Source organism: Colius striatus, chromosome W, assembly GCF_028858725.1.
Source record: "Colius striatus isolate bColStr4 chromosome W, bColStr4.1.hap1, whole genome shotgun sequence".
In the NCBI taxonomy this organism is placed as follows: domain Eukaryota; kingdom Metazoa; phylum Chordata; class Aves; order Coliiformes; family Coliidae; genus Colius; species Colius striatus.
The window spans coordinates 14354160-14378478 of NC_084789.1; the positions used below are offsets into that span (position 1 = coordinate 14354160).

At 39.3% G+C, this 24319-nt stretch overlaps 1 protein-coding gene across 8 annotated transcripts in view; it reads right to left on the bottom strand.

Moving 5' to 3' along the window:
- The window catches only part of LOC133628454 (transportin-1-like), a 103481-nt gene that overhangs the window by 12885 nt on the left and 66277 nt on the right, over positions 1 to 24319 (bottom strand). For 6 of the 8 annotated variants that reach the window (XM_062016619.1, XM_062016615.1, XM_062016620.1 and 3 more), the window contains 12 exons: positions 19737 to 19855; positions 11696 to 11756; positions 10901 to 11069; positions 8040 to 8192; positions 6700 to 6925; positions 4909 to 5080; positions 3293 to 3379; positions 2475 to 2582; positions 2102 to 2260; positions 1918 to 2005; positions 839 to 937; positions 532 to 627 (listed from right to left, as the gene is read on the bottom strand). In XM_062016619.1, the coding sequence (XP_061872603.1) occupies positions 532 to 627; positions 839 to 937; positions 1918 to 2005; positions 2102 to 2260; positions 2475 to 2582; positions 3293 to 3379; positions 4909 to 5080; positions 6700 to 6925; positions 8040 to 8192; positions 10901 to 11069; positions 11696 to 11756; positions 19737 to 19855 (1537 nt within the window). Of the gene's footprint in view, positions 1 to 531; positions 628 to 838; positions 938 to 1917; positions 2006 to 2101; positions 2261 to 2474; positions 2583 to 3292; positions 3380 to 4908; positions 5081 to 6699; positions 6926 to 8039; positions 8193 to 10900; positions 11070 to 11695; positions 11757 to 19736; positions 19856 to 24319 lie in introns of those variants that run through there. The other 2 variants (XR_009820693.1, XM_062016621.1) reach the window with 2 other exon arrangements.

The window sequence follows — 24319 nt, forward strand, 5'->3', positions numbered from 1 at the left end:
TAAAATAGTAAACCAGAAACCTGTTAAATTATTAATAAAGTTTTGCTGAAGTACGGAAGGTGCTCTTCATACCAGAACATGTCCTCTATAAATGCAAAAGAAACAAGCCTCAGAAATTCCAATTCAATAAGGCATTTGGGGACTGCTCTCAATTTGGAAGACAAAGCTGCTGGTCAGAACATAAAAATGTGCATGCCACTGTTAGATTTTTTGGTAAATTCAGAATTCATTATTTGGTTTATATATGCCAATTACATTTGTTCCAAACACTAGACATATATACACAGTATATATTGTAAGGACATGCATATGTTAAAATCAGTGTAAAGTCACTAAGTCTTTGAGTATTACTGCATATATTTGGCATATTGTACACATAAATAAAATTAGAAGATTACTTAAATAGTTGAAAAATAAATAGAAAATGTTATAAAGGTCAGAAAGTAAAAACCTTAATAATCTAATTAATTAATTATTATATATAAAAAGTCTCTAATTCCCTTCACCATGAATGGTTCAGCTTTTGGGTACCTGTGTTCTCCAACAATGTCTTTGGTGTGTTGGGTCTGTTAATTATTTCTACAAGCTGGTGCAACACCATTGGAATATAAGGCTGCATCTCTATACCTGAAACAGCCAAAAAGAAAAATTGGGAAGAAAATGACCATTAATATACATAATCAATACATAATATACATAATACATTGAACTTTCTATTATGGACAAGAATATAAAATTTAATTTAAATTTTAACATGAAAGAATTTATTAAAAATAATAAAAAAAACAACAGAAAAACCATTCTAAATGTGCGAAGATTAAAAAAAAAAAAATCTTACCCATCTGGATGGAGATTTCTCCAATTGCCCAGGTGGCATTGTTACACACAGAAATTAATTCAGGGTTTAGGTTGGTTCCCAAAATAGGCATGAAATCAGCTAGAAAGAATAACATTTAAAAATCTCATTACACAAGAGAATCATCTTGTCTCATTACTGTAAGATTATGGAAGTGGGGGGAATGAGTGTTTAAAAATCATATAAGCATATTTAAAGTCTTGTAATAATATTTGTTGTAAAAATATTTCTTTACCTTTATGTAACTCTAGAAATCTTTTTTTCTCCCCTTCCCGGGGGTGAAGGAAGAAAAAAGAGACCTGGATAGCTATGTATTCAGCTGTGCTAAAAACCACGAATAAACAAATCAACCAAGTAACAAAAAATGCTCCAAACGTCCCTCCCAATCCCCAACAAGAACAACAAAACCAAAGCCAACAAAATCCCACTCAACAGCCAACAACAGTGAAGTCTAGAAGGCAAATCACAGCACTGATTAAATTTTAATAAAATATTATTCACAAAGATAGATTATAACATCTGTCAAATAAATTTTAAATTCCAAGCCTCTACAATCATTCATTTATCAAGTTAAGTGTATTTCAAAAGTATCTGAGGGAAGAGAGTGAACACTGTGGAAATGTAAAACTGATGCTACTTCCCTACTGAAATTAAAAACAAAACAAACACAAAACTTACTGTCTAGTCAAGTTTTCTAATTTCAATATATATAAATTTTATGTAACTATAGAATCTAGTAGAATAAAAGAGCTACAAATTCAAGAATTTATCAAACAAAGCAACTGTTCTAATTGAAGTCTAAGTACACCTGTTTTGAAGCATGTTATATTATAAAAATCAAGCAGCAAAATGAAGTTTTGCACTGTCTACGAAAAGAACATGTCTTAAACACACAGTTCAAAGGAGAAAAGACTACAGAAACTTGCTAATAAAGCAAAAAACCCAAAACTTACAACAAAATGACAAGGCAAGACACAGAAAAGGGAACTTAATAATGACTAATCCAGTCTCTTATCATTTTGTAAAACATGTTAATTATTTATTATGTAAAAGAAACATACCGATGCAAGGCTTAACATGCTGAAAACACGCCTTTGTCAGATCACCTAACAATGCAAAAGAACTCTGCCGTACCTCAGGCATTTTATCCTAAAGAGAGGAAGAAAAAAAACCTGACAATTCTAGAATTGTTTCTGATTCTCTTAAGAAAGAAAATCCTTGGATTCAACAGGTTACTCATCTCACCTGCATGCATTGGTACATTAGTGTCAGGATATTGCTGCGAGCCACTAGTTGTTCAATGCTGCCTCCAAGTCCTTCAGCTAAACCACTGAGTAAATCAAGAGCCACTATCATGAAATCTTTATCTGGAGCCTCATATTGGTCTGGCTGAGCATTGTGTAACTGCAACAAATAAGTATGCGTTTTCAAAATGAGTATTACATTTTCTCAGGGATATGTGTAAAAGTAAAAACAAAAACAGTTTCAGAATTGCAGCTTCATTTAAATATTCAACAGTTAATACTACAAATCTCCCTGTAAACCCATAACTTTATATAGTTAATACACTGGTTTAAGGAGATATTCTGAAAACATTGGAATAGTAATTGAAAAATACCATGGCTTGTGCAAGAGTCTTCTGCACCAGATTTACACAACGTTGGTACACAGGTTCACAGTATGGAAGAAAGCCAGACTGCAAGGCAGTAGCAACTGATGACAGGCACTGGAATAAATAAATAAAAAAAAAAGGACCAAGACAAACACAAACACACACACACACACACACTTTCCTCACCTCCCCAAAGCATCTTTTACTTGGGAGAGGAAAATTTTAAGCATTTAAAGTATGCCCACAAGTAGTTGATTAAGTAAAAACAACCTAGAAAGGCAATATTGATTAGTTGAGCCAAGGCAACTGTCAGCTAATTGTTACTCTCTCCTATATGTCTGAGAAAATTTCTCAGATATAGCATCTTCTAAGAGGTGTCCAAGAAAGTTCACATGAAGACAGCTACTATAATTCAGTAAGCTCTAACATTACCCAAGAGTTACAAAACTAATTTCTCTGTAAGTTTTTTCCTGCTTCATGCTTGAAAAAGTATGGACAATAGACTACATGGTCTGGTTCATATCTTCAGACTGTTTGATAATAGTTTTAATGGAGGGATGAAGGGAGAGGCAGGAGAGAGAAAGAAGACAAGAACAACAGGGGGATGAAACTTTTTTTTAATAAAAATAAAATCTAAAAAAATTACTGCTAATCTAATGACATTTTCTCGGTTACGAGATTTTCTCACTACAGTTATAATATTTTCTCCATGAGAAATACCTAACACTGTCAGCTTTTATAGTCACACTTCCTAGTAGGAGTACCTTTATTAAAAGGGTTAATTCCTAAAAGTTGATAAAACATATTTGAGTTTTAACATTTACCTCTAATAAAGGGAAGAGATCTTTATCTTCATCCTTCAACATGTTCCACTTCTGGATTAATGGAGGCATTAGCATCTGAATATATTCCTGTTTAGTATGAAAACGTATCAGCTATTGAAACACTTCACTGTATTCTATTTTATTTCAAAGTTAGAAAATTGATAGATTAAGAATTGGTATATTCTACTTTTTCAGCAAAACAAAATTGATATGCTGCAATTCAATCATTGTTGCAATATGTAGAAGTAGTATAATATTAGAATTTTCAATTTTTTTCTGAGGCACATAAATATCTTTGCAAAATAAATAATTTTCCTCCAGGCTTGGCTTCAGTCTAGCAACTTTTAATAGCTGCCTGGGTTGTTACAAATCTATAGGATTGCCTCAAGGACTACATAAAATGTTTTTACCAGCAATGCAATCTGGCTGTGCATCTGTAACCTGCTTTTCTCAACCATCTCCCATTGTCCTAATGCTATAACCCTATCCCCTCAAGTTCCTGAAACTTCTTCCTCAAGCAACTACCCATCCATAAATAAAGTAATTTTCCAGAAGGGCACACTTACCAATTCTGTATTAAAATGTTACATCTTCTCAGACACTGCTGTCACAATCACAAGGACATTAAGCAAGGCATCCTTGTAGTACTGTTGCCCTCAGAAAGTAGTCAAAGAGCCAACAGATGCTGGCAGCTAATGCTATGTCCAAAGATATAATATTCTAAGTGACTGAAGAAAGTTCTGCCATCACCAGGAGGTCCCATTTAGCTTCCTCCTGGTGCTGTTAAATGTTAAGCTGTCCAGGGCCAAAGAAAGATTGGAAAAGATGTCCTCTGATGGCGTGGAGTCTTAGACAGCAAGTGAAATGCCATAGCAACAACCCAAATTGTTTTATTCTAGTGTGTCTATATTTTGTGAAGCACTATACAGACAGTATATACATAAAATGTATGACATGTATGCATAATCTATTAACATAAGTACATGACAAAAACCCCACTATATTTGTCTATGTGTTATCTGTACTTTGTCCAAAGGTTTCTATGTTTTTATATATAAAATACACACCTGTTTCACTCTCTAATAAAGCAATTTCTAATGATGATGTGCTCCAATACACACAGAAAGACACATAGAACAGCTTAGCTATACTTAAAGTGGTTACAAAAAGAAAAAAACCAAACAAATGAATCATTAGAAATTAGTACACACTTTACACCAATTTCTTTAAAATTCTATTTCATATCTATATTGATATATGTATCTCAGTTGAAAAATTCTGAGAATGAGAAAAAAAAGTCACAATAATGTGAAGTACATTTCACAAGCCACCGCATAGAGAATTGTTTATTCAAAATGGAGAACATTTGTATAGTGGGAAAATTGTATGTAGTTGTTATGGCTTTCTGGTAATGGGGAAAGGACCGTAAAGATGGCTCATGTAAGAAGTTGCTTGAACAGTAGTCTATGTATTTTATATGTAAATATTTATTTTCATTGAAATCTACACAAAAAGGTCATAATTTCTGTTTTATAACATAAAGCACACTACAAAACCTATCAAATCAGTTTTTCAATATATGACAAATGCTTCTACAGAATATAAAGTATACTCACTGGTTTATTTAGATGATGTCCTACAGAATCTGCTAGAGTTCCTATAGCATCATAAAGAATGAGCAGGTTTTTATGCTGATATTTACTAAATGCAAAGACCAAAGTGTCAAGTATATATGCAAGATAAGGAACAAGCTCTGTACAAGCCTCCTCTTCTAGAGTAGCAAAGGCACTGAATGACAAAAAAACACATTCCAAACAGATCGGTCAGTATCTTGGAAAAAACAAAACACGGTCACCTCAAAACAATACACACTATCCATTTCTGTGTAAACATGGAACTATATTTAGCCCTCAAATTCATCCAACTCAATCTATTTTGATTGAAAACAAAGATTCAGTTCTTACATTGTGATGAGTAAAATTTAAAAATATGCCCCACACAAAATGACACGTAAAAAACCTTTATTTGCTGAGCTTCTTGCACAAGAGGTGTACCCATTTTATTAATGGTGTATCCATACATTTAAAAAAAATACAATTATTTATTTAAATATCAGCAGACAAGAGAGAGAAGGGAATCTTACCTCCAAGGATCTCCTTTCAAGAGGAAGGGAATATCCTTTGAAATAACTGTAACCCAAATCTTTTGGTAATCCTGAGCTAAATATGAACAACACCACTAATGCAATGATAGGATAATTTTCCATTGTCATTGGTATTAATCTTGTTCATAGGCATTTAAAAGCTAGATTTCTGGTCAATAAAACTTCAAATATTGAAAATAAACAGGTGGTACATACAGATATAAGTAACTGCGAAGACTGGCTGATTCACCAGAAGGCTGTGCTGCCATTCAGCAGGATCTCGACTGGCTTGAGAGCTGGGCAGAGGGGAACCTCATGAGGTTCAACAAGGACAAATGCATCTGGGGAAGAACAACCCCATGCACCAGTACAGGCTGGGGATTGACCTGCTGGAGAGACCTGGGAGTCCTGGTTGACAATAAACTAAACATGAGCCAGCAATGTGCTCTCGTGGTCAAGAAGGCCAATGGCATCCTGGGATGCATCAAGAAGAGTGTGGCCAGCGGGTCGAGGGAGGTTCTCCTCCACCTCTACTCTGCCCTGGTGAGGCCTCATCTGGAATATTATGTCCAGTTCTGAGCTCCCCAGCTCAAGAAGGTCAGGGAACTTCTGGAGAAAGTCCAGCAAAGGGCCACCAAGATGATCAGGGGTCTAGAACATCTTTATGAGGAAAGGCTGTGGGAACTAGGGCTATTTAGTCTAGAGAAGAGGAGACTGAGGGGGTATCTCATTAATATTTATAAATATCTAAATGGTGGATGTGAGGAGGTTGAGACATCTCTTTTTTTGTATGGTATCTAACAACAGAACAAGGGGTAATGGGATGAAACACAAAAAGCTACATTTAAACATAAGAAAAAACTATTTTACTATGAGGAGAATGGAGCACTGCAACAGGCTGCCCAGGGAGATTGTGGAGTCTCCTTCCTTGGAGGTCTTCAAGACCCATCTAGATGCGTTCCTGTGCAACCTGATCTAGGTGAATCTACATTGGCAGGGGGATTGGGCTGGATGATCTCTAAAAGTCCCTTCCAACCCCTACCATTCTATGATTCTATGATTATCTATTTTTATTTTATTGGAACTCAGAGTAATTTGTACCTACTTCATGAGAAGCTGAACCTACTCCAATTTAAAAGGAAAAAAGATAGAATGCATTAAGAACTATATACTGAGTCATGTACTCATCGATAAAGGCATTAAAATAGTTTCCCATGAAAAAGCTGTGTCATGGATAATGCTACTTCTTTAAGTTTTGGCTCACCTGCAGGCAGCTTCTTGTACTCTCTTGTTGCTATCCAGAATACGTTTTAGCAACTCAGTCATTAATGGCTTCAAGTATGTGTCTGGGGGTTGACTAACTACCCAGTGTGCATAGCGACTAAGAGTCCAGCATGTAATGGATCGCACAAGAGCCTTTTTGTTAGAGAGACACTGAATAAGGTGAGGGATCAGCTCAGGAAGATATGGAATCATACCCTGCATGCAGCCTAGAAGGAAAAATATAGCTATTACAATATGAGAATTAGAAAATGTAATATAACTTTTTATTATTTCCTAGAAGGGACATATTTTCATCCTCTATCATGTAGTAGTAATACATTTTAACAATATACAAAAGCAAGTCTACCTAATATGTGTTAAGTTCTCAAAAGAAACCTCACCATAAACAATAATTAAAATCCCCAGTTAAATTTACATTAATTTCAAATACATTTCTACTTTAGTGCTTCCCCAATCCCCAGAAATTTTGCTTTATTAAATTGAATATAGCAAGAACATTCAAATAAAACTAGTTTATAAAGCTTGGAAGTCTTATGCCATTCTACTCCGAGTGATCAAGACAATAAGTAGAGAAAGATTAGGTCTTCATAACTAATTCTCAAATAATTAAAAAGGATTACTTAAGAAATTTTATTTTCTTCTCATTTTCTCCTAAAATACCGACCAGCAATAGAAGTTACACGCTTCAAGTCAACAAGGGCAGTAATACACTGAGATTTGCCATAAGTACTAACTTTTACCTTGCCTGAATTGACATCAAAACCAACAAAAATATTTACTAGGCACTGTAGGAAAAAGATAGATAATGCAGGCATAGACCCAAAAATTCCTTTGGTTTGTAAAATAGACAGAGATGCTGGAAATATAGGCAAAAAGTCAAGTCTGTGAGTAAATACAAAGAAATGGAAGTTATCATATTTAAATCAGAGAACCGTCCACAGTAGCTCAGGGCACTGAAGTCACAGGATCAGTCTTCTCCATTTACAAAAACACTGAATGAAATGTAAGGCTCAAATTTATTAAATATTAAGTCAAGGTAGTACTTCATGAGAGACCAATAAATGTATGCTACAGTCAAGAAAGGAAGAAATAAAATAAATTATCTAAGTTATTTAGTCTCCAAAACATACATAGATTTGAAAATGAAATATTAAATAAATAACTGCAGTCATCAACTAATAGATTTAGAGATTAATAACTAGACCCAAATCAGCTAAGGACATATATTTGTTTGCACAAGCAAATTCACCTAGAAGGAATCGCAGAGTGGTTTTAGAAGCAATCAAAAATTCAGCAACTTGACATGCACTGTTGCCTTACCTTCAGCAATTGCTCCAAGAACAAGTATACCAGATTCTTTAACTACCCATTCAGGATGGAAGAGCAATTCTTTCAAAAGGGGCAAGATATGTGGCAGAAGTTCATCACGAAATACATTAGCGAGGACATCTAGAGCAGCAGCAGAACATTTCCCTGAGAGGAATTAACAGTGTTGCAGTTATAATTAGACAGTATAATCCTCATTATAACTTTGAGCTGCCAGGGCATTAGGAAGAAAAATAATTCCATTTCATTACAATACACAGGGATCTACTGTGCTCTGGTACAAAGCCACAGCTCTTAGAAAGCAAATTTTTCAGATTTTGTATAGCTTTTTATATTGGAGATATTAAAACACTCACTGGCAGGAACCACATTGTTAATTGCAACATCATATACAATACATAATTTCAGGATAATGTAACACTATAGAAGAGAGAAGGTCTGTGACATGAATGTAACATACTGGAAAAACTAAGGAGAAATAGTCAAAAATATTAGCTATTGATTAATAAGAAAATGTTCAAACACGATCCATGTCTCATCCATACCATAGGACTTCATGCCCAACATAGAAACTGGGGAGGGGGTTAGCTGGGAGGAGCAGATCACTGTTTGAGCATTGATCAGCAGGTGATGAGCAATTGCGCTGTGTCTCACTTGTCTTTTCCTGGGTTTTGTTTTTCTGTTATATTCATTTTCACTACTATATTTTATTAATAATGTTATTGTTATATTTTATTTCATTTTAGTTATTAAACTGTTCTTTACTCATGAGTTCTACTTTTTTATTTTCTGATTCTTCTCCCCATCCCATTGGGAGAGGGACGAGTGAGAAAGGGGTTGTGTGGTGCTTAGTTGCTGGCTGGATTTAAACCATGACATATGCCTAGAAAAATAATGCTAAGATGGATTTATAAAGAATGCTTATATTATAGAATTTATACTGCATGTTTTTTGGTTATTATGATCTCAGTTCCTTCTTAATCTATCAGAAATTATTGAATTGGAACAAAAGTATATGAGACACATAATCAAGTAAAATATATGCAGCAAATGTAACATGCAAAAGATCTTAAAGTGGATCTAAACTTCTAGTGGGTTCAAAGAGGACACAGATAAGTTTTCATCTGGGAGGTAGTAACTACTAGAACAGGTAATAAATACTAAACTTTTTCTGCTCTGCTCCTAAATGATGTCCAATGGGTTTGAATAAAAAAAAACATGAGCCCTCAACTCAGAGCAGATCTCCATGGCAAAACAATAATAAAGAGTACAGACTCCCTAAGACCAGCACCTGCTGCTTTCAACTAAGACTATTTCAGCTTTCTACTAGAGGAAAAAACGGTAGGCTCCCATATTTAGTTACCAGGTCTCATTCGACAGTAATGCTGCTAATTGTCAAATTTAGAACAGTGGATAAGATATAGGGCACACAATTCTGAATTTCAGATAATCCAAATCCTCTCAAGTTCAGAACTGTTCTGTTCTCTCTCTTTCCTAGTCAGATTTAGCTTCCTCACTATCTTGAACAAAACTATAGACCATAGGGCATCCTCTGTTATTTCAGATGTTTTTCAAAAAACATGTATTTAAATATTCTGTAATTCTGTAATCTCTACATACAACTACAAGAACAGCATTATGAATGTAAACTATAAAGAAAAAAAGATACTATACAAAAGCAAGTATATTTGTGCTTATTTTCTTCCAAAATAATATTTTTAAAAGTTTAGATATGTCTCAAAGTTGCTTGATTCATAAGCTTCAAGGTACATTCATCTGTACTACATCCTGACTCATATTGGAAATAGTGTGGCCAGCAGGACTAGGGCAGTGATCATTCTCCTGTACTTGGCACTGGGGAGGACACACCTTGAATACTGTGTTCAGTGTTGGGCCCTCACTTCAAGAGGGACATTGAGGTGCTGTAGTATGTCCAGAGACAGGCAATAGAGCTGGGGAAGAGTCTAGAGAACAAGTCTGATGAGGAGTGGCTGAAGGAACTGAGGGTGTTCAGTCTGGAGAAAAGGAGGCTGAGGGGAGACATGATCACTCTCTACAACTACCTGAAAGGAAGTTGTAGAGAGGTGGAGGCCAGTTTCTTCTCCCAAGAAACAAGTGACAGGACAAGAGCAAATGGCCTCAAGTTGTGCCAGGGAAGGTTTAGATTGGACATTAGTAAAAACTTCTTCGCTGAAAGGGTTGTTAAACAAGAGGTGGTGGAGTCCTCATCTCTGGAGATATTTAAAAGCTGTGTAGATGAGGTGCTAAGAAACATGTTTTAGTGGTGGGCTTGGCAGTGTTAGGTTGGTGGTTGGACTCATTGATCTTAAAGGTCTTTTCCAACTGAAACAATTGTATGATTCTATGATCTGAACTACTGGCAACATCTGTCAGTAGTAGCATTCTCAAATAGAGGAAAAAAAAGTCAAAACACAAAAAACAGATTTAGAGGGAAAACTGAAGTAAAATAAAGCGTTATTAAGATTCCTCAAGTTAAGAACAAGGTGTAAGACACTTTATAAAAAATAAACAGGTGATCCATTATTTGTATTATCTTGTAGAACTAAAATTCAAAATCCAAAGTCTCTATTTCAACGCATACAGTAGATGTTTGCAGCTCTATCGGTCATATTTGAAATAAACTTACAAATGGCTAGCTTTTATCAACAGTTAAATAGCCTAAAAAGTCACCTGAAAGACTACCCCCCAATCACCAACTATATCATCAGATAGTTCTTTTTCTATTCAAAAGCAAAGCTTCAGTACTCTTATGCACAAACTCCTCTTTTTACTGTGGTTCTTGTATTATGCAAGTAGCTATATTTTAAAACATTTTACACATTATTTTGACATACTTAAATTCCAATCAGAAATAGTATCATCATCATCAAGATCATCATCATCATTGTCATCATCTTCAATACCATCTTCTTCATGTTGCTGAGCTACTGTCCGTGAACGATGAAAACGAGGTCTTATGTCCTGTTCACTATCTGGAATAGCTTCATCTTCTTCAACATCCCCCTGTTATGAAAATGTTTTATCAGATAAACTAGTGCAACTATATGACTCAAGGAAGTTAACAACGTTTTGTAGATTTTAGTTCAAGATTTTATAAGCATATGAAAGATTCAAATCCCACTTGTGCTACCCAGCTAACTAAAAATGTCATTGTCCCTGCATTCTGCTACAGTATTTACCAGAAAAATGACAGAAAAATAGAAGCAAGAGAGGTAAGCTCACACAAAAGCACAAAGTATCCTTTCCATTAAGAAATTACTCTTGATAGGAAGGAACTAGAAGGAAGAAGAGATAGAGAAATTCTAATACACAGATATATTTTAAAAAATGTTTTGATAGAAAAAACTGTAGTTAAAGCTATAAGGGCAATACATTTCATTCTGATAATTTTTTTAGGCTGCTTTTCTGCAGTAATTCATGGGTAAAAGTATCCCAGCTCTGACAAAATTGAGTGGAAGCGAATCAGGAAAAATACCCAAAAGTATTTTCCAACAAAGATGGCGGCAGTTGCATTTAGATTTTGGAACAGCACAACTTGCCCCAGAAACCTAAATCTGTTATCATTCTGATTTACAAGTCAGAAGCTAACCAGATAATTCTTATTGAGTATAAAAGAAATCAATGCTTACCTTCAACAGAATTATATCAATCTCTGAATATTTCATACCATTTACCAGCACAGGTATCAGTCTACAAAGAAATATTGATACATGTCAAGAAGGAAGACCCTGGTAATTATAGGCCCGTCAGTCTCACTTTGGTGCCTGGCAAAATGATGGAGAAGGTAATTCTGGAAGTTATTGAAAAACACTCGAGAGACAATGCAGTCATTGGTCCAAGCTACTATGGGTTCACAAGGGGAAAGTCCTGTTTAACTAACTTGAGGTCCTTTTATGACAAGGTCACCCATCTAGTCGACCAAGGGAAGACAGTAGATATGGGATTCTTTTAGGATTTTAGTAGAGCTTTGGATATTGTCTCTCACAGAATCCTTCTGGAAAAAAAGGTTCAGTATACAGCTAGGCAAGTCTGTAATACACAGGGTGAACAATTGGCTAATGGGTCTGGCTCAAAGTGTTATAGTAAATGGGGTTACATCAGGCAGGTGGACAGTCACCAGTGAGGTTCCCCAGGGCCCAATTTTAGGATCAGTGCTCTTTAATGTTTTTATAAATGATCTGGATGTAGAAACGGAATATACTTAAAGTAAGTTTGCCAGATACTAAACTAGGAGGCGCTGTGGCATCCCTCTATGGTAGAGACCCTACAGAGAGGTCTGGATAGACTAGAGAGTTGGGCAATCATCAACTGTAAGAAATTTAATAGGAGCAAGTGCCAGATTCTGCATCTGGGATGAGGTAATCCTGAGTATATGTACAAATTGCGGTATGAGAGACTGGAGAGAAGCCATGGGACTCCAACAGTACTGATGTATGGCAATACAGAAAAAAAAAGGACTTGGAGAAAAAAGTCTAATATTTCACATAAAAACACATTCACTAAAAAAATTAATCCATAAAAAATGGATTACAAAAAAAAAGACAAAGGCTCGTCTTCAAAGCCCTCCTTCCAGAGTGCCCACTACAAATAAGTATGAGGCACTGATGACAAGGGACTTCGACGAGCAAGCTCCAAAAGGGGAAAACCCACTAAACAACCCATCAGCTGCTCCACCTGCAGTAGGTAATGGACATCGCAAGAAGAGGCGACTGGTGCTTGTTGTGGGTGACTTGCTGCTAAGGGGCACTGAGAGACCCATCTGTGGAGCAGGTAGGGAGTCAAGAGAGGTGTGCTGCCTGCCTGGGGCCAAGATCAGGGATGTGGCCAAGAGAGTGCCACGGCTCGTCAGGGATGCAGGCTACTACCCCCTACTTGTAGTCCATGTAGGTATGAATGATGTCATGAAGCATGACATCTCCAGGATTCAGATGGATTTTAAATCCTTGGGGGAGCAGGTAAAAGGTGGAGGGGCTCAGGTTATTTTCTCCTCTATCCTGTTCACTGGTGATAAAGGAGGAGTTTGTAAAGGAAAAATCAGCCAAGTGAACTCCTGGCTGAGAGGCTGATGCCAGCGGGAAGGCTTTGGGTACTTTGAAAATGGATCCTTCTTTGGGGACTACAGCTTCATAGGACGAGATGGGATTAATCTCTCCCGTAAAGGCACTGGATTATTTGGGAGTAGACTAGCAAATTTAATAAAGAGGTCATTAAACTACGGGACTTGGGGGGGTGGGAGGAGAAGCAAAACAGAACAAGCTGTCCCCTCTAGCTGGGAAACAGGGCAGGACAGGGAATGCAATGATAAGTGCCCTTCATCTGCACACTGGGCTGAAATACGGAAGGCTGACCACCCTGAGAAAGAGCCAAACCGGGGAGAAACCTCCTACACCCGCCCAGGGAAACCTGTGTGTTTGAGTAAGCCCCTGCGCTGCCTCTACACCAATGCACGCAGCCTGGGGAATAAGCAGGAGGAACTGGAGATGTGGGTGCAGATGCGGGGCTACGACCTCATTGCAGTCACAGAGACATGGTGGGACAGTTGCCATGACTGGAGCACAGCCATGGAAGGTTATGTATTGTTCAGGAAAGACAGACTGACAATGCATGGAGGTGGAGTTGCTCTCTATGTGAGAGAGCAATTAATGTGTACTGAACTGTGCCTGGGTGGGGATGAGGAGAGAGTAGAGTGCTTATGGGTAAAAATTTATGGCCAGGGCAAGGCAGGTAATATTGTTGTAGGAGTCCGCTACAGGCCACCTGATCAGAAGGAGGATGTGAAAGAGGCCTTCTACGAACAGCTGAGAGCTGCCTCACGATCACAGTCCCTGGTCCTCATGGAGAACTTCAACCACCTTGATATTTGCTGGGATAGCCACACAGCCAAGCACACGCAGTCCAGGAGGTTCCTACAGATTGTTGACGACAACTTCCTGTCACAGATGATTGAGGAACCAACAAGGAGGGGTGTGCTGCTGGACCTGGTACTGACGAATAGAGAGGACCTGGTTGGGGATGTGAAGGTTGAAGGCAATCTCGGCTGCAGTGACCATGAGATGGTAAAGTTCAAGATCCTGTGTGGAAGGGGCAGAACACAAAGCAGGACCATGACCCTGGATTTCAGGCAAGTAGACTGGCCTCTTCAAAGATCTACTTGGATGGATCTCATGGGATATGATTCTAGATGGTAGAAGTGTCAATGAGAGCACCACTTCCTCCAAACCCAGGATCAATGTGTCTTAATGCGCAAGAAAGGAGGAAAAGGAGGTAGGAGGCCTCCATGGATGAGCAAGGATCTGCTGGGACAACTCAGGCAGAAGGCAGTCATCTATGAGAGGTGGAAACAGGCTGGTTTCTTGGGAGGAGTATAGGAACATTGCCAGGGCATGCAGGGGTGCAACTAGGAAGGCTAGAGCCCTTCTAGAATTAAATTTAGCCAGGGAAGGTAAGGACAGTAATAAGGCATTTTTCAAGTACATCAGGAGCAGAAGGATGGTGAGGGGTAATGTGGGCCCGCTGCTAAATGCTGAGGGTGCCCTGGTGTCTGAGAATGCAGAGAAGGCTGAAGTACTGAATAGTCTTCTTTGCTTCAGTGTTTATGGCCAAGGCTGACCCTCGGGAACTCCAGTCCGGCAAGGATAACAGGATGGCCAGGACAGCAGAGGACTTGCCCTGGGTGGAAGAGGAAGAGGTTAAAGACTTGTTGGCCAAGCTTAAGGCTCATAAGTCAATGGGTCCTGATGGGATGCATCCTAGAGTGCTGAGAGAGCTGGCTGATGTGATTGCTAAGCCTCTCTCTATCATCATTGAACAATCATGGAGGACAGGTGAAGTGCCTGAGGACTGGAGAAAGGCCAATGTCACGCCAGTCTTCAAAAAGGGCAGGAAGAATGACCCAGGAAACTACAGGCTGGTCAGCCTCACCTCCATCCCTGGAAAAGTCATCCTGAATGTTATCACTGAACATATGAAGGATAAGATGGTTATCCGGGGGAGTCAACATGGCTTCAGCAAGGGGAAATCCTGTTTGACTAACCTGATATCCTTCTATGAGTGCATAACTGGCTGGCTAGATGAAGGGAGAGCAGCGGATGTCATCTACCTTGACTTCAGCAAGGCTTTTGACACTGTCACCCACAATATCCTCATCAGAAAGCTCAGGCAGTGTAGCTTGGATGAATGGACAGTAAGGTGGATTGAGAGCTGGCTGAATGACAGAACCCAGAGGGTGGTGATCAACGGCACAGTTGAGTTAGAGGTCTGTGGCCAGTGGAGTTCCACAGGGATTGGTTCTGGGGCCAGTCTTGTTCAACATCTTCATCAACAACCTGGATGAGGGGAGAGAGTGTACCCTCACTGATGATGACACCAAACTGGGAGGACTAGCTGATTCACCAGAAGGCTGTGCTGCCATTCAGTGGGACCTCAACCATCTTGAGAGTTGGGCAGAGAGGAACGTCATGAGGTTCAACAAGGACAAGTGCAGAGTCCTGCATCTGGGAAGGAACAACCCCATGCACCAGTACAGGCTGGTGGTCAAACTGCTGAAGAGCAGCTCTGCAGAGAGAGACCTGGGAGTCCTGATTGATAATAAACTAACCATGAGCCAGCAATTTGCCCTCATGGCCAAGAAGGCTAATGGCATCCTGGGATGCATCAAGAAGAGTGTGGCCAGCAGTTTGAGGGAGGTTCTTCCCCCCCTCTACTCTGCCCTGGTGAGGCCTCATCTGGAGTACTGTGTCCAGTTCTGGGCTCCTCAGCTCAAGAGGGACAGGGAAGTGCTGGAGAGAGTCCAGCGCAGGGTCACCAAGATGATCAGGGGTATAGAACATCTTTCATATGAGGAAAGACTGCGGGAACTGGGGCTGTTTAGTCTGGAGAAGAGGAGATTGAGGGGTGATCTTATTAACATTTATAAATATCTAAAGGGTGGGTGTCAGGAGGTTGGGACACCCTTTTTTCTATAGTAGATAGTAACAGGACAAGGGGTAATGGGATGAAGTTGGAACACAAAAAGTACCACTTAAACATAAGAAAAAACTATTTCACCGTGAGGGTGACAGAGCAGTGGAACAGGCTGCCCAGAGGGGTTGTGGAGTCTCCTTCCTTGGAGGCCTTCAAGATCCGCCTGGACATGTTCCTATGCGACCTGATCTAGGTGAACCTGCTTCTGCAGGGGGGGTGGAATAGATGATCTCTAAAGGTCCCTTCCAACCCCTACCATTCTATGATTCTATGATTCTATGAAAAATATATATTGCAAGCCAAATCAAGTTAACACTGAAATCACCATGGACTGACACAGCACCAGTGACAGACTCAATCCTTGTGTATTCTGCAGCTGAGGAGTATAGTTTCTGAAGGTACTCGGGTCAGCAATAATATTCACATAGCTCAATGGCATGTTACCATCTGAACTTTTAATGAAAGAGAAGTATTCGGATTAAAAGTCATTCATTGGCATTTCTGTAGCATACTTCATCAATTATGCAGGAGCTATATATTTTATAAGAAACTATACAGGAGGAAAATGGAATAAGATATTAAACAAAGAGGTTTTTAGAAGATTTTGTCTCAATCTAATACAAAAACTTTAAGATTATCAGAAAGCACTGGAAAATTCATGGATCTCCCTACTCAAAAAGGACTTTTCAACAAACATAGAATCATAGACTGGTAGGGGTTGGAAGGGAGCTCTAGAGATCATCTAGTCCAACTCCCCTGCTAATGCAGGTTCACCTCAATCAAGTCACACAGGACACATACCGGCAGGTTTTGAAAACCTCCAGAGAAGGAGACTCCACAATCTCCCTGAGCAGTCTGTTCCATTTCTCCATCATCCATACAGTATAGAAATTTTTACTTGTGTTTAAGTGGAACTTCCTGTGTTCCAGCTTGTGCCTATTACCCCTAGTCCTGTTGCTGGACACTACACAAAAGTGTCGCACCATCCTCTTGATATCTACCATTTCAGTACTTCTAAGTGTTGATGAGTTCCCCCTAAGTCTTCTCTATGCTGAACAGTCCCAGGTCCTACAGTCTTTCTTCATAAGAAAGATGTTCCTGTCCCTTGATCATCGTGGTAGCACTCCACTGGACTCTCTCCAGAAGTTCCCTGTCCTTTTTGAGCTAGGGAGCCCAAAATTGGACACAGATGAGGCCTCACAAGGGTAGAGTAGAGGGGGAGGAGAACGTATCTCCACCTGATGGCAACACTCCTCTAAATGCATCCCAGAATGCCATTGGCTGCCTGGGCCTTGAGAACACACTGCTGGCTCATGTTTAGTTTGCTGTCAGTCAGAATTTCCAGGTCTCTCTCCGCAGAGCTGCTCCCAGAACTGGTCAACCCCCAGCCTGTACTGGTGCATGGGGTTGTTCCTCCCAAGATGCACAACTCTGCACTTGTCCTCGTTGAACCTCATGCAGTTTCTCTCTGCCCAACTCTCAAGTTGTTTGAGATCTCACTGAACGGCAGCACAGCCTTCTGGAGAATCAGCCAGTCCTCCCAGTTTGGTGTCATCAGCAAACTTGCTGAGGTTACACTCTCTCCCCTCATCCAGGTCGTTAATGAAAATGTTGAACAAGATTGGCCTCAGAACCAACCCCTGTGGAATCCCACTGGCCACAGGCCTCCAACTAGACTTGGCGTCATTGATCACCACACTCTGGGCTCTGTCATTCTGTCAATTCTCAATCCACCTCACCGTCCACCAAGTCACACTGCCTGTACTTTCCTATGAGGACGTCATGGGAGATGGTGTCAAAAGACTTACTGAAGTCAAGGTAGATGACATCCTCTGCTCTCCCCTCGTCTACTCAGCCAGTTATACTCTCATAGAAGGCTATCAGGTTGGTCAAACAGGATTTCCCCTTGGTGAATCCATGTTGACTCCCCCGATAACCATCTTTTCCTTCGTATGTTTAAAGGTGACATTGAGGATGAGTTGTTCCATACCTTTCCAGGGCTGGAGGTGGGGCTGACTGGCCTTTAGTTTCCCAGATCCTCCTTCTTGCCCTTTTTGCAGACTGGAGTGTCATTGGCCTTCCTCCAGTCCTCAGGCACCTCACCTATGCTCCACAATTGTTCAAAAAAAATGGGGAGTGGCTTGGCAATAACATTAGTCAGCTCTCTCAGCACTTGTGGGTGCATTCCATCAGGAGCCATGGATTTCTGGGTGTCCAGTTTGCCTAATAGGTCTCTAACCACACTAGGGGAGTGGTTCCTTTCTCCAGACTTTCTCACTATCTCCTAGGGGCTGGGTATCACAAGGGCCAGCATCATCAGTAAAGACTGAAGCAAAGAAGGCTCGGCTTTCTCTGCATCTCTGCAGCGAGCTCACATTCTCACTAGTCTTACTTTGGCTGCGAAAAGGCAACTTGAAATAAGTTGCATTCAAGAAATATGACACCAAAAGATGAGATGTATAATGTAACTCTTATCTGTTTTACTAAAAATTTCAAAGCTAAAAATTTCATCCCTGCATGCTCTGGCAACAGTCCTATACTCTTCCCAAGAAACATACCCCGCATTTAAAAAAAGGAAAAAATGAAGACCCAGGGAAATGCAGGCCAGTCAGTCTCGCCTCTGTGCAGATTCTCCTGGAAACTATGCTAAGGCACATGGAAATAAAGAGATGATTGGCAACAGCCAACATGGCTTCACTAAGGGCAAATTATGCCTGACAAATTTGGTGGCCTTCTATGACAGGTGGATAAGAGATGAGCAACTGACATCATCTACCCGGACTTGTGCAAATCATTTTACACTGCCCCTACATGACACTCTTGTCTGTATATTGAACACACATGGATTTGACAGATGGACCACTCTGTGGATAAGGAATTGGCTGGATGGTTGCACTCAAAAGAGTTGCAGTCAACAACTCAATGTCCAGCTGGAGAGCAGTGATGTGTGGCATTCCTCAGGGGTCAACGTTGGGATCAATGCTGGATGATGAGTAGATTGTGAGCAGCCCTGAGGAGAAGGACTCTGGGAAGATCTTATAACAGTCTTCCAGTACCTAAAGGGGAACTATAAGAAAGTTGAAGAGGGACTTTTTACAAGGGCATGTAGTGATAGGACAAGGGGAAATGGCTTCAAACTGAAAGAGGATAGATTTAGATTAGGTGTAAGGAAGAAGTTCTTCCATGTGAGGGTGGTGAGGCACTGAAACAGGTTACCTAGAGAGGTTGTGGATGTTTCCTCCCTGGAATTGTTTAAGGCCAGGTTGGATGGGGCTTTGTGAAACCTGATCTAGTGGAAGGTGTCCCTGTCTATGGCAGTGAGTTGAAACTAGATGATCTTTAGGGTCCCTTCAAACCCAAAACATTCTATGATTCTCTGATGGTACAGCAGATATTACAGGTAATGTCAAGTGGAGATATTTGTTTAAGCTTTTGTGCACCTTAGTATACTTTTGCATCCCTCTGATGTTTAACAGGCTGTTAAGCTCGAGGTAAAACATCAGTGACACAGTTTAGGCTGCTTCTGGAGCCAAGTCTGAAATCTTCAGAAGTCTTTTCAGTGACCTCTGTGCTACAGCCATTTTTAATATGCCCAAGAACTAGCTACAGAAAACTCCTTCTAAACATACAGCAAGTTAGATACAAGAAAAATGAAGTTTGAAGATGACTATTTCAAAATTACTAGGAGTTATAACTCTTAATACTTACTTAGTAAGATGCCGACATAATACATCTTTACAAATTGGCTGTTCAGCCAAAGTCAGCCAAAACTCACAAGCCTCCAAGGCCACATTTTCATCTTGGTCCTGGGTCCTTTGAAGCATATACTACACAATATAAAAAAAAAAAAAATTACCTGTATAAGATATAAGTTTTAAGTGCCCAGAAGAAGCTATCAACATTTCAAAGTATGTTTCCAAAAACAGTGTGCTACTACGAGAGTATTTTTATTTCTTTGGGTTGAGGTAAAGAAACAGATATAAGAGACTACTTCAGCCTATTGTGAGAATAAGGCAAAAGACTTATTTCTTGATGATAGATGATTCAGACTCTGTTTCTTCACTGCTCAAATGAGAACATTTTTACGAAGAAACTGTAGATATAGATAGAGACCCAAGATAATAAACAGCAGTTTCTTGAGAATAGTTTTTTTTTAAAAATTATTATTTTACCACCCCTCCTTTGCACCTTTGAATAAAAAGGTACAACTATACACTTAGTAAAATTGAAATAACTTTTATGTCCAGTACCATGAAAATCTTCTTTTTAAAATCTTGATGCAATTAAATGGAACCCTTAATAGGGAAAAGAAGTCTCACATTTTTCTAGCATAAATGGTAATTCAGAGATTCAGTATCAAAACCTTAAGCTTGCTGCTAAAATTTAATCCCTCTTAAACAAAAAATAATGAAATATCTGCATAAACAGAAAGCCTAAATATTCTAAATATACCAAGGCTACATCAGTTTCTTATACACAACTGCCAAAATAATTTAGAGAAGATGCTTTCAACTTCCAAAATAGTAATTTCTGCATTCTTCTATGCCAGCTCTTATTTCCAAAACCGTTGCATCTTCCACTCATTTTAGAAGTCTAATGGAAGTCCATGCAGTTACTTTTCCTCACACATGGATTTAAAATGAGCAAAGGAAATCTTCCTTCAGAATAAGATTTTATTCTCAAAATTAAATAAAGAGGATGATCTATATTATCTTTATGCATTTTTGGGATGCAAGATTTGCCACAAACACACCCCTTCATATAGAACTGCACTAAATTGAAAGTATTTCCTAAAGAGTCACTACTGTGATTAAGAACTCACAGTAACAGAAATACTGCTCTATTCAAGAGATTGCAACAGAATTGTCAACAGATTACAGCTTGGAAAATCTGAAAAATATCCTACCCATTGCAAGCAAGGATTCATTAATGTACCTAAAGAGATTTGGCATTTTTCCCCAGACGGACTGAAAATCTACTGTTTTGTTGTATCCAGTTATTTGTCAAAAACAAAACTGCAAAAAGTGTTCTGTTTGAAGGTGCTCCTCACTCTGTCATTTCCCCTTCAAGTATTTATTACAGTATATGCTCCATGGAGTTAGATAGTCTGAAAATCATAGAATGATTTAGGTTGAAAGGGCCCTTAAAGATCATCTAGTTCCAAGCCCCCTGCCATGGGCAGGGATACCTTCCACTAGATTAAGTTGCTCAAAGCCCCATCCAACCTGGCTTTAAATACTTCCAGGAAGGAAGCATCCACAACCTCTCTAGGCAACCTGTTCTAGTGTCTCACCACCTCTCAGTAAAGAATTTCTTCCTAATATTTAAACTTATTCTCTTTCAGTTTAAAATCATTACCCCTTGTCCTATCACTATACTCCCTGATAAAGAGTCTCTCCCCATCTTTCCTGTAGGCCCCCATAGTAAGAACAGTGATCTAGTAGCAAAGTGTGGGAAGAATATTTGAAGGCTCCTAAAAAAAAATAATATTATGTCAAATTTTAATAAGTACTTTTAATGATAAATTATAAAGTTCTACTGGCTTTAGGCAATGGAAATAGTTCCTTCATAACAATAAATTACGAAATAGCATAGGAAGATTATTCAGAAATAGTTTGCATACTCTGTAACAGTGTTGTGTTAGTCTTGTTACGTCAGACCATGAAGAAAAGAATAGCATGATGTACAAAGCATTAAGAACATATTTTTTGAGCAATAACATATCTTAATCTGAAGAAAGCAACAGGATGGACACAATCTTATGACTTCATCAACAACCTAAGTTTCTGTGTTAGAACTTCATAACATCAATATGAGTAATCTCATTACTCATTGTACATTTAAAAGTCAAGACTTGTATTGAGAAAGATCTTAGGAGCAAGGTGTTTGGTTAAATATGCTCTATGAACATACAAGTACAATCTAATAACTGAAATCTGTTAGGTCAGCCTACTACTAATGATAGAAAAATTAAACAATAAAGAATTTGATGCAGGCCTTGAATTAAGTGAAACTGAGGCAAGATGCTTATTTAGTGAGCACAGGTGTAGAAAGTGGAAACTTTGTAGTCAGTAGGAAAACATAAATAAGTGCTAACGAGCTAACCCAAAAGATAGAAATAAGAGAAGATAAGGGGTGGAGGTAATAAATAACTTAGAAAAAGATACATCAGCAAACAAGATCTTCATGAATACACCTGCAACTAACAAGGTCTTTGTAACTAACAATTCCTTTTAAGGAAAACTATATGGACTAACTACCTTAGGGTCAAACAGCAGACACTCCAAAACGACCACTAGAGACCACCAGAGACCCTCCCAAAGACCCCCGACTGAAATCATGGAGCATGCACAAGGGAATGAGGGGTATGTAAATAATTACCTGGAAATAAAATGAATACGCATGTATTTTCTGAGAAATATAATGAGTATGTAACTCACCTAAAAATAAGGATAGCTAAGTGTAATAAGACATACACTTTAGAGGAAATATCCCAGTGTTTCTTCATTGCTGCAGCTTTGAATAAAAGAATGCCAGCTTTCTAAAACTCCAACCTGAGTTTTAGAGAGTATCACTTCTTTTATGGTATCACTGACATTTCCTATTGTCATGTTCTGAGACAAAAGAAGGAAAAAAAACCAAACAAAAAAACTCCACCAAAAAAAACCCAACCAAAAAACAAACCCCCAAATATCCACATGTGCTTCTACTCACCTGGAATTACATGCGCAAAACCCCCTGCTGAAATTCAAACTCAACCATTCCTGCATTTCTGTATGCTCAAGGAACTTAGCAAGAAAGTTAATACTAAACATAACTGCTTCAAAAGCATGATACTGGCAAAGAACAACTGTCTTAGAATCACTACTGGATCAGTACAATTGTTAACTACTTTAAAAGTGATTCTGCATAAGCATAAGAAATCCTATTAAGTAGATAGAAATTTATCTCTTTTTAAGACTTCCTTCGGTTAGAGCAGCCACCATCACCAGCATTGAGCTCGAAGGTGTTCAAGCTTCAAAGGAGTAAATCCAGACTCATTTAAGCATTGAACAATAGTCAGTTCTGAAATATTACGTTTGCACATATCACAGAATCACACAGAATCATAGAACGGTAGGGGTTGGAAGGGACTTCTAAAGATCTAGTCCAACATCTCTACTAAAGCAGGTCCACCTAGATCAGGTTGCACAGCAATGCGTTGAAAACCACCAGAGAAGGAGACTCCACAACCTCCCTGGGCAGTCTGTTCCAGTGCTCCATCACCCTTACAGTAACCTAGTTTTTCCTTATGTTTAAGTGGAACTTCTTGTGTTCCAGCTCTTGTCCGTTATCCCTTGTTCTATCACTAGACACTACAGAAAAAAATTGTAGCCCCATTCTCTTGGCATACATGTTTTAAATACTTCCCCTCAATCTACTCTAACCCAAACTGAATAGTCCCAGGTCCCACAGCTTATCCTCATAAGAAAGATGCTCCAGTCCCCTGATCATCTTGGTGGCCCTGCGCTGGACTGTCTCCAGAAGATCCCCGTCCCTCTTGAGCTGGGGAGCCCAGAACTGGACACAGTACTCCAGATGAGGCCTCACCAGGGCAGAGTAGAGGGGGAGTAGAATCTCCCTCGACCTCATGTCTAGTTTGGTATCAATCAGAATTTCCAGGTCTCTCTCTGCAGAGTTGCTCTCCAGCAGGTCAACCCCCAGTCTGTACCAGTACATGGGGTTATTCCTTCTCAGATGCAGGACTCTGCACTATGTTCTTGTTGAACTTCATGAAGTTCCTCACTGCCCAACTCTCAAGTGAGATCTCACTGAATGTCAGCACAGCCTTCTGGGGAACCAGCCAGTCCTCCCAGTTTGGTGTCATCAGCAAACTTGCTGAAGGTACACTGTCCCCTTAATCACGTTGTTGATGAAGATGTTGAATAGACTGGCCCCAGAATCGACTCCTGTGGAACCCTGCTGGTCACAGGCCTCCAAGTAGACTTGGCTATGTTGATCACCACACTCTGGGCTCTGTCATTCAGCCAGTTCTCGATCCACCTCTGTTCAACCAACCCATACTTCCTGATCTTTTCTATGAGGATGTTATGGGAGGTAGTGTATAAAGCCTTGCTGAAGTTAAGGTAGATGACATCCACTGTGCTCCCCTCATCTAGCCAGCTAGTTATACTCTCATAGAAGGCTATCAGGTTGGTCAAACAGGATTGCCCCTTGGTGAATTCATATTGAGTCCTCCTGATAATCATCTTCATGTTTTTTGAGATGACATGCAGGATGAGTTGTTCCAT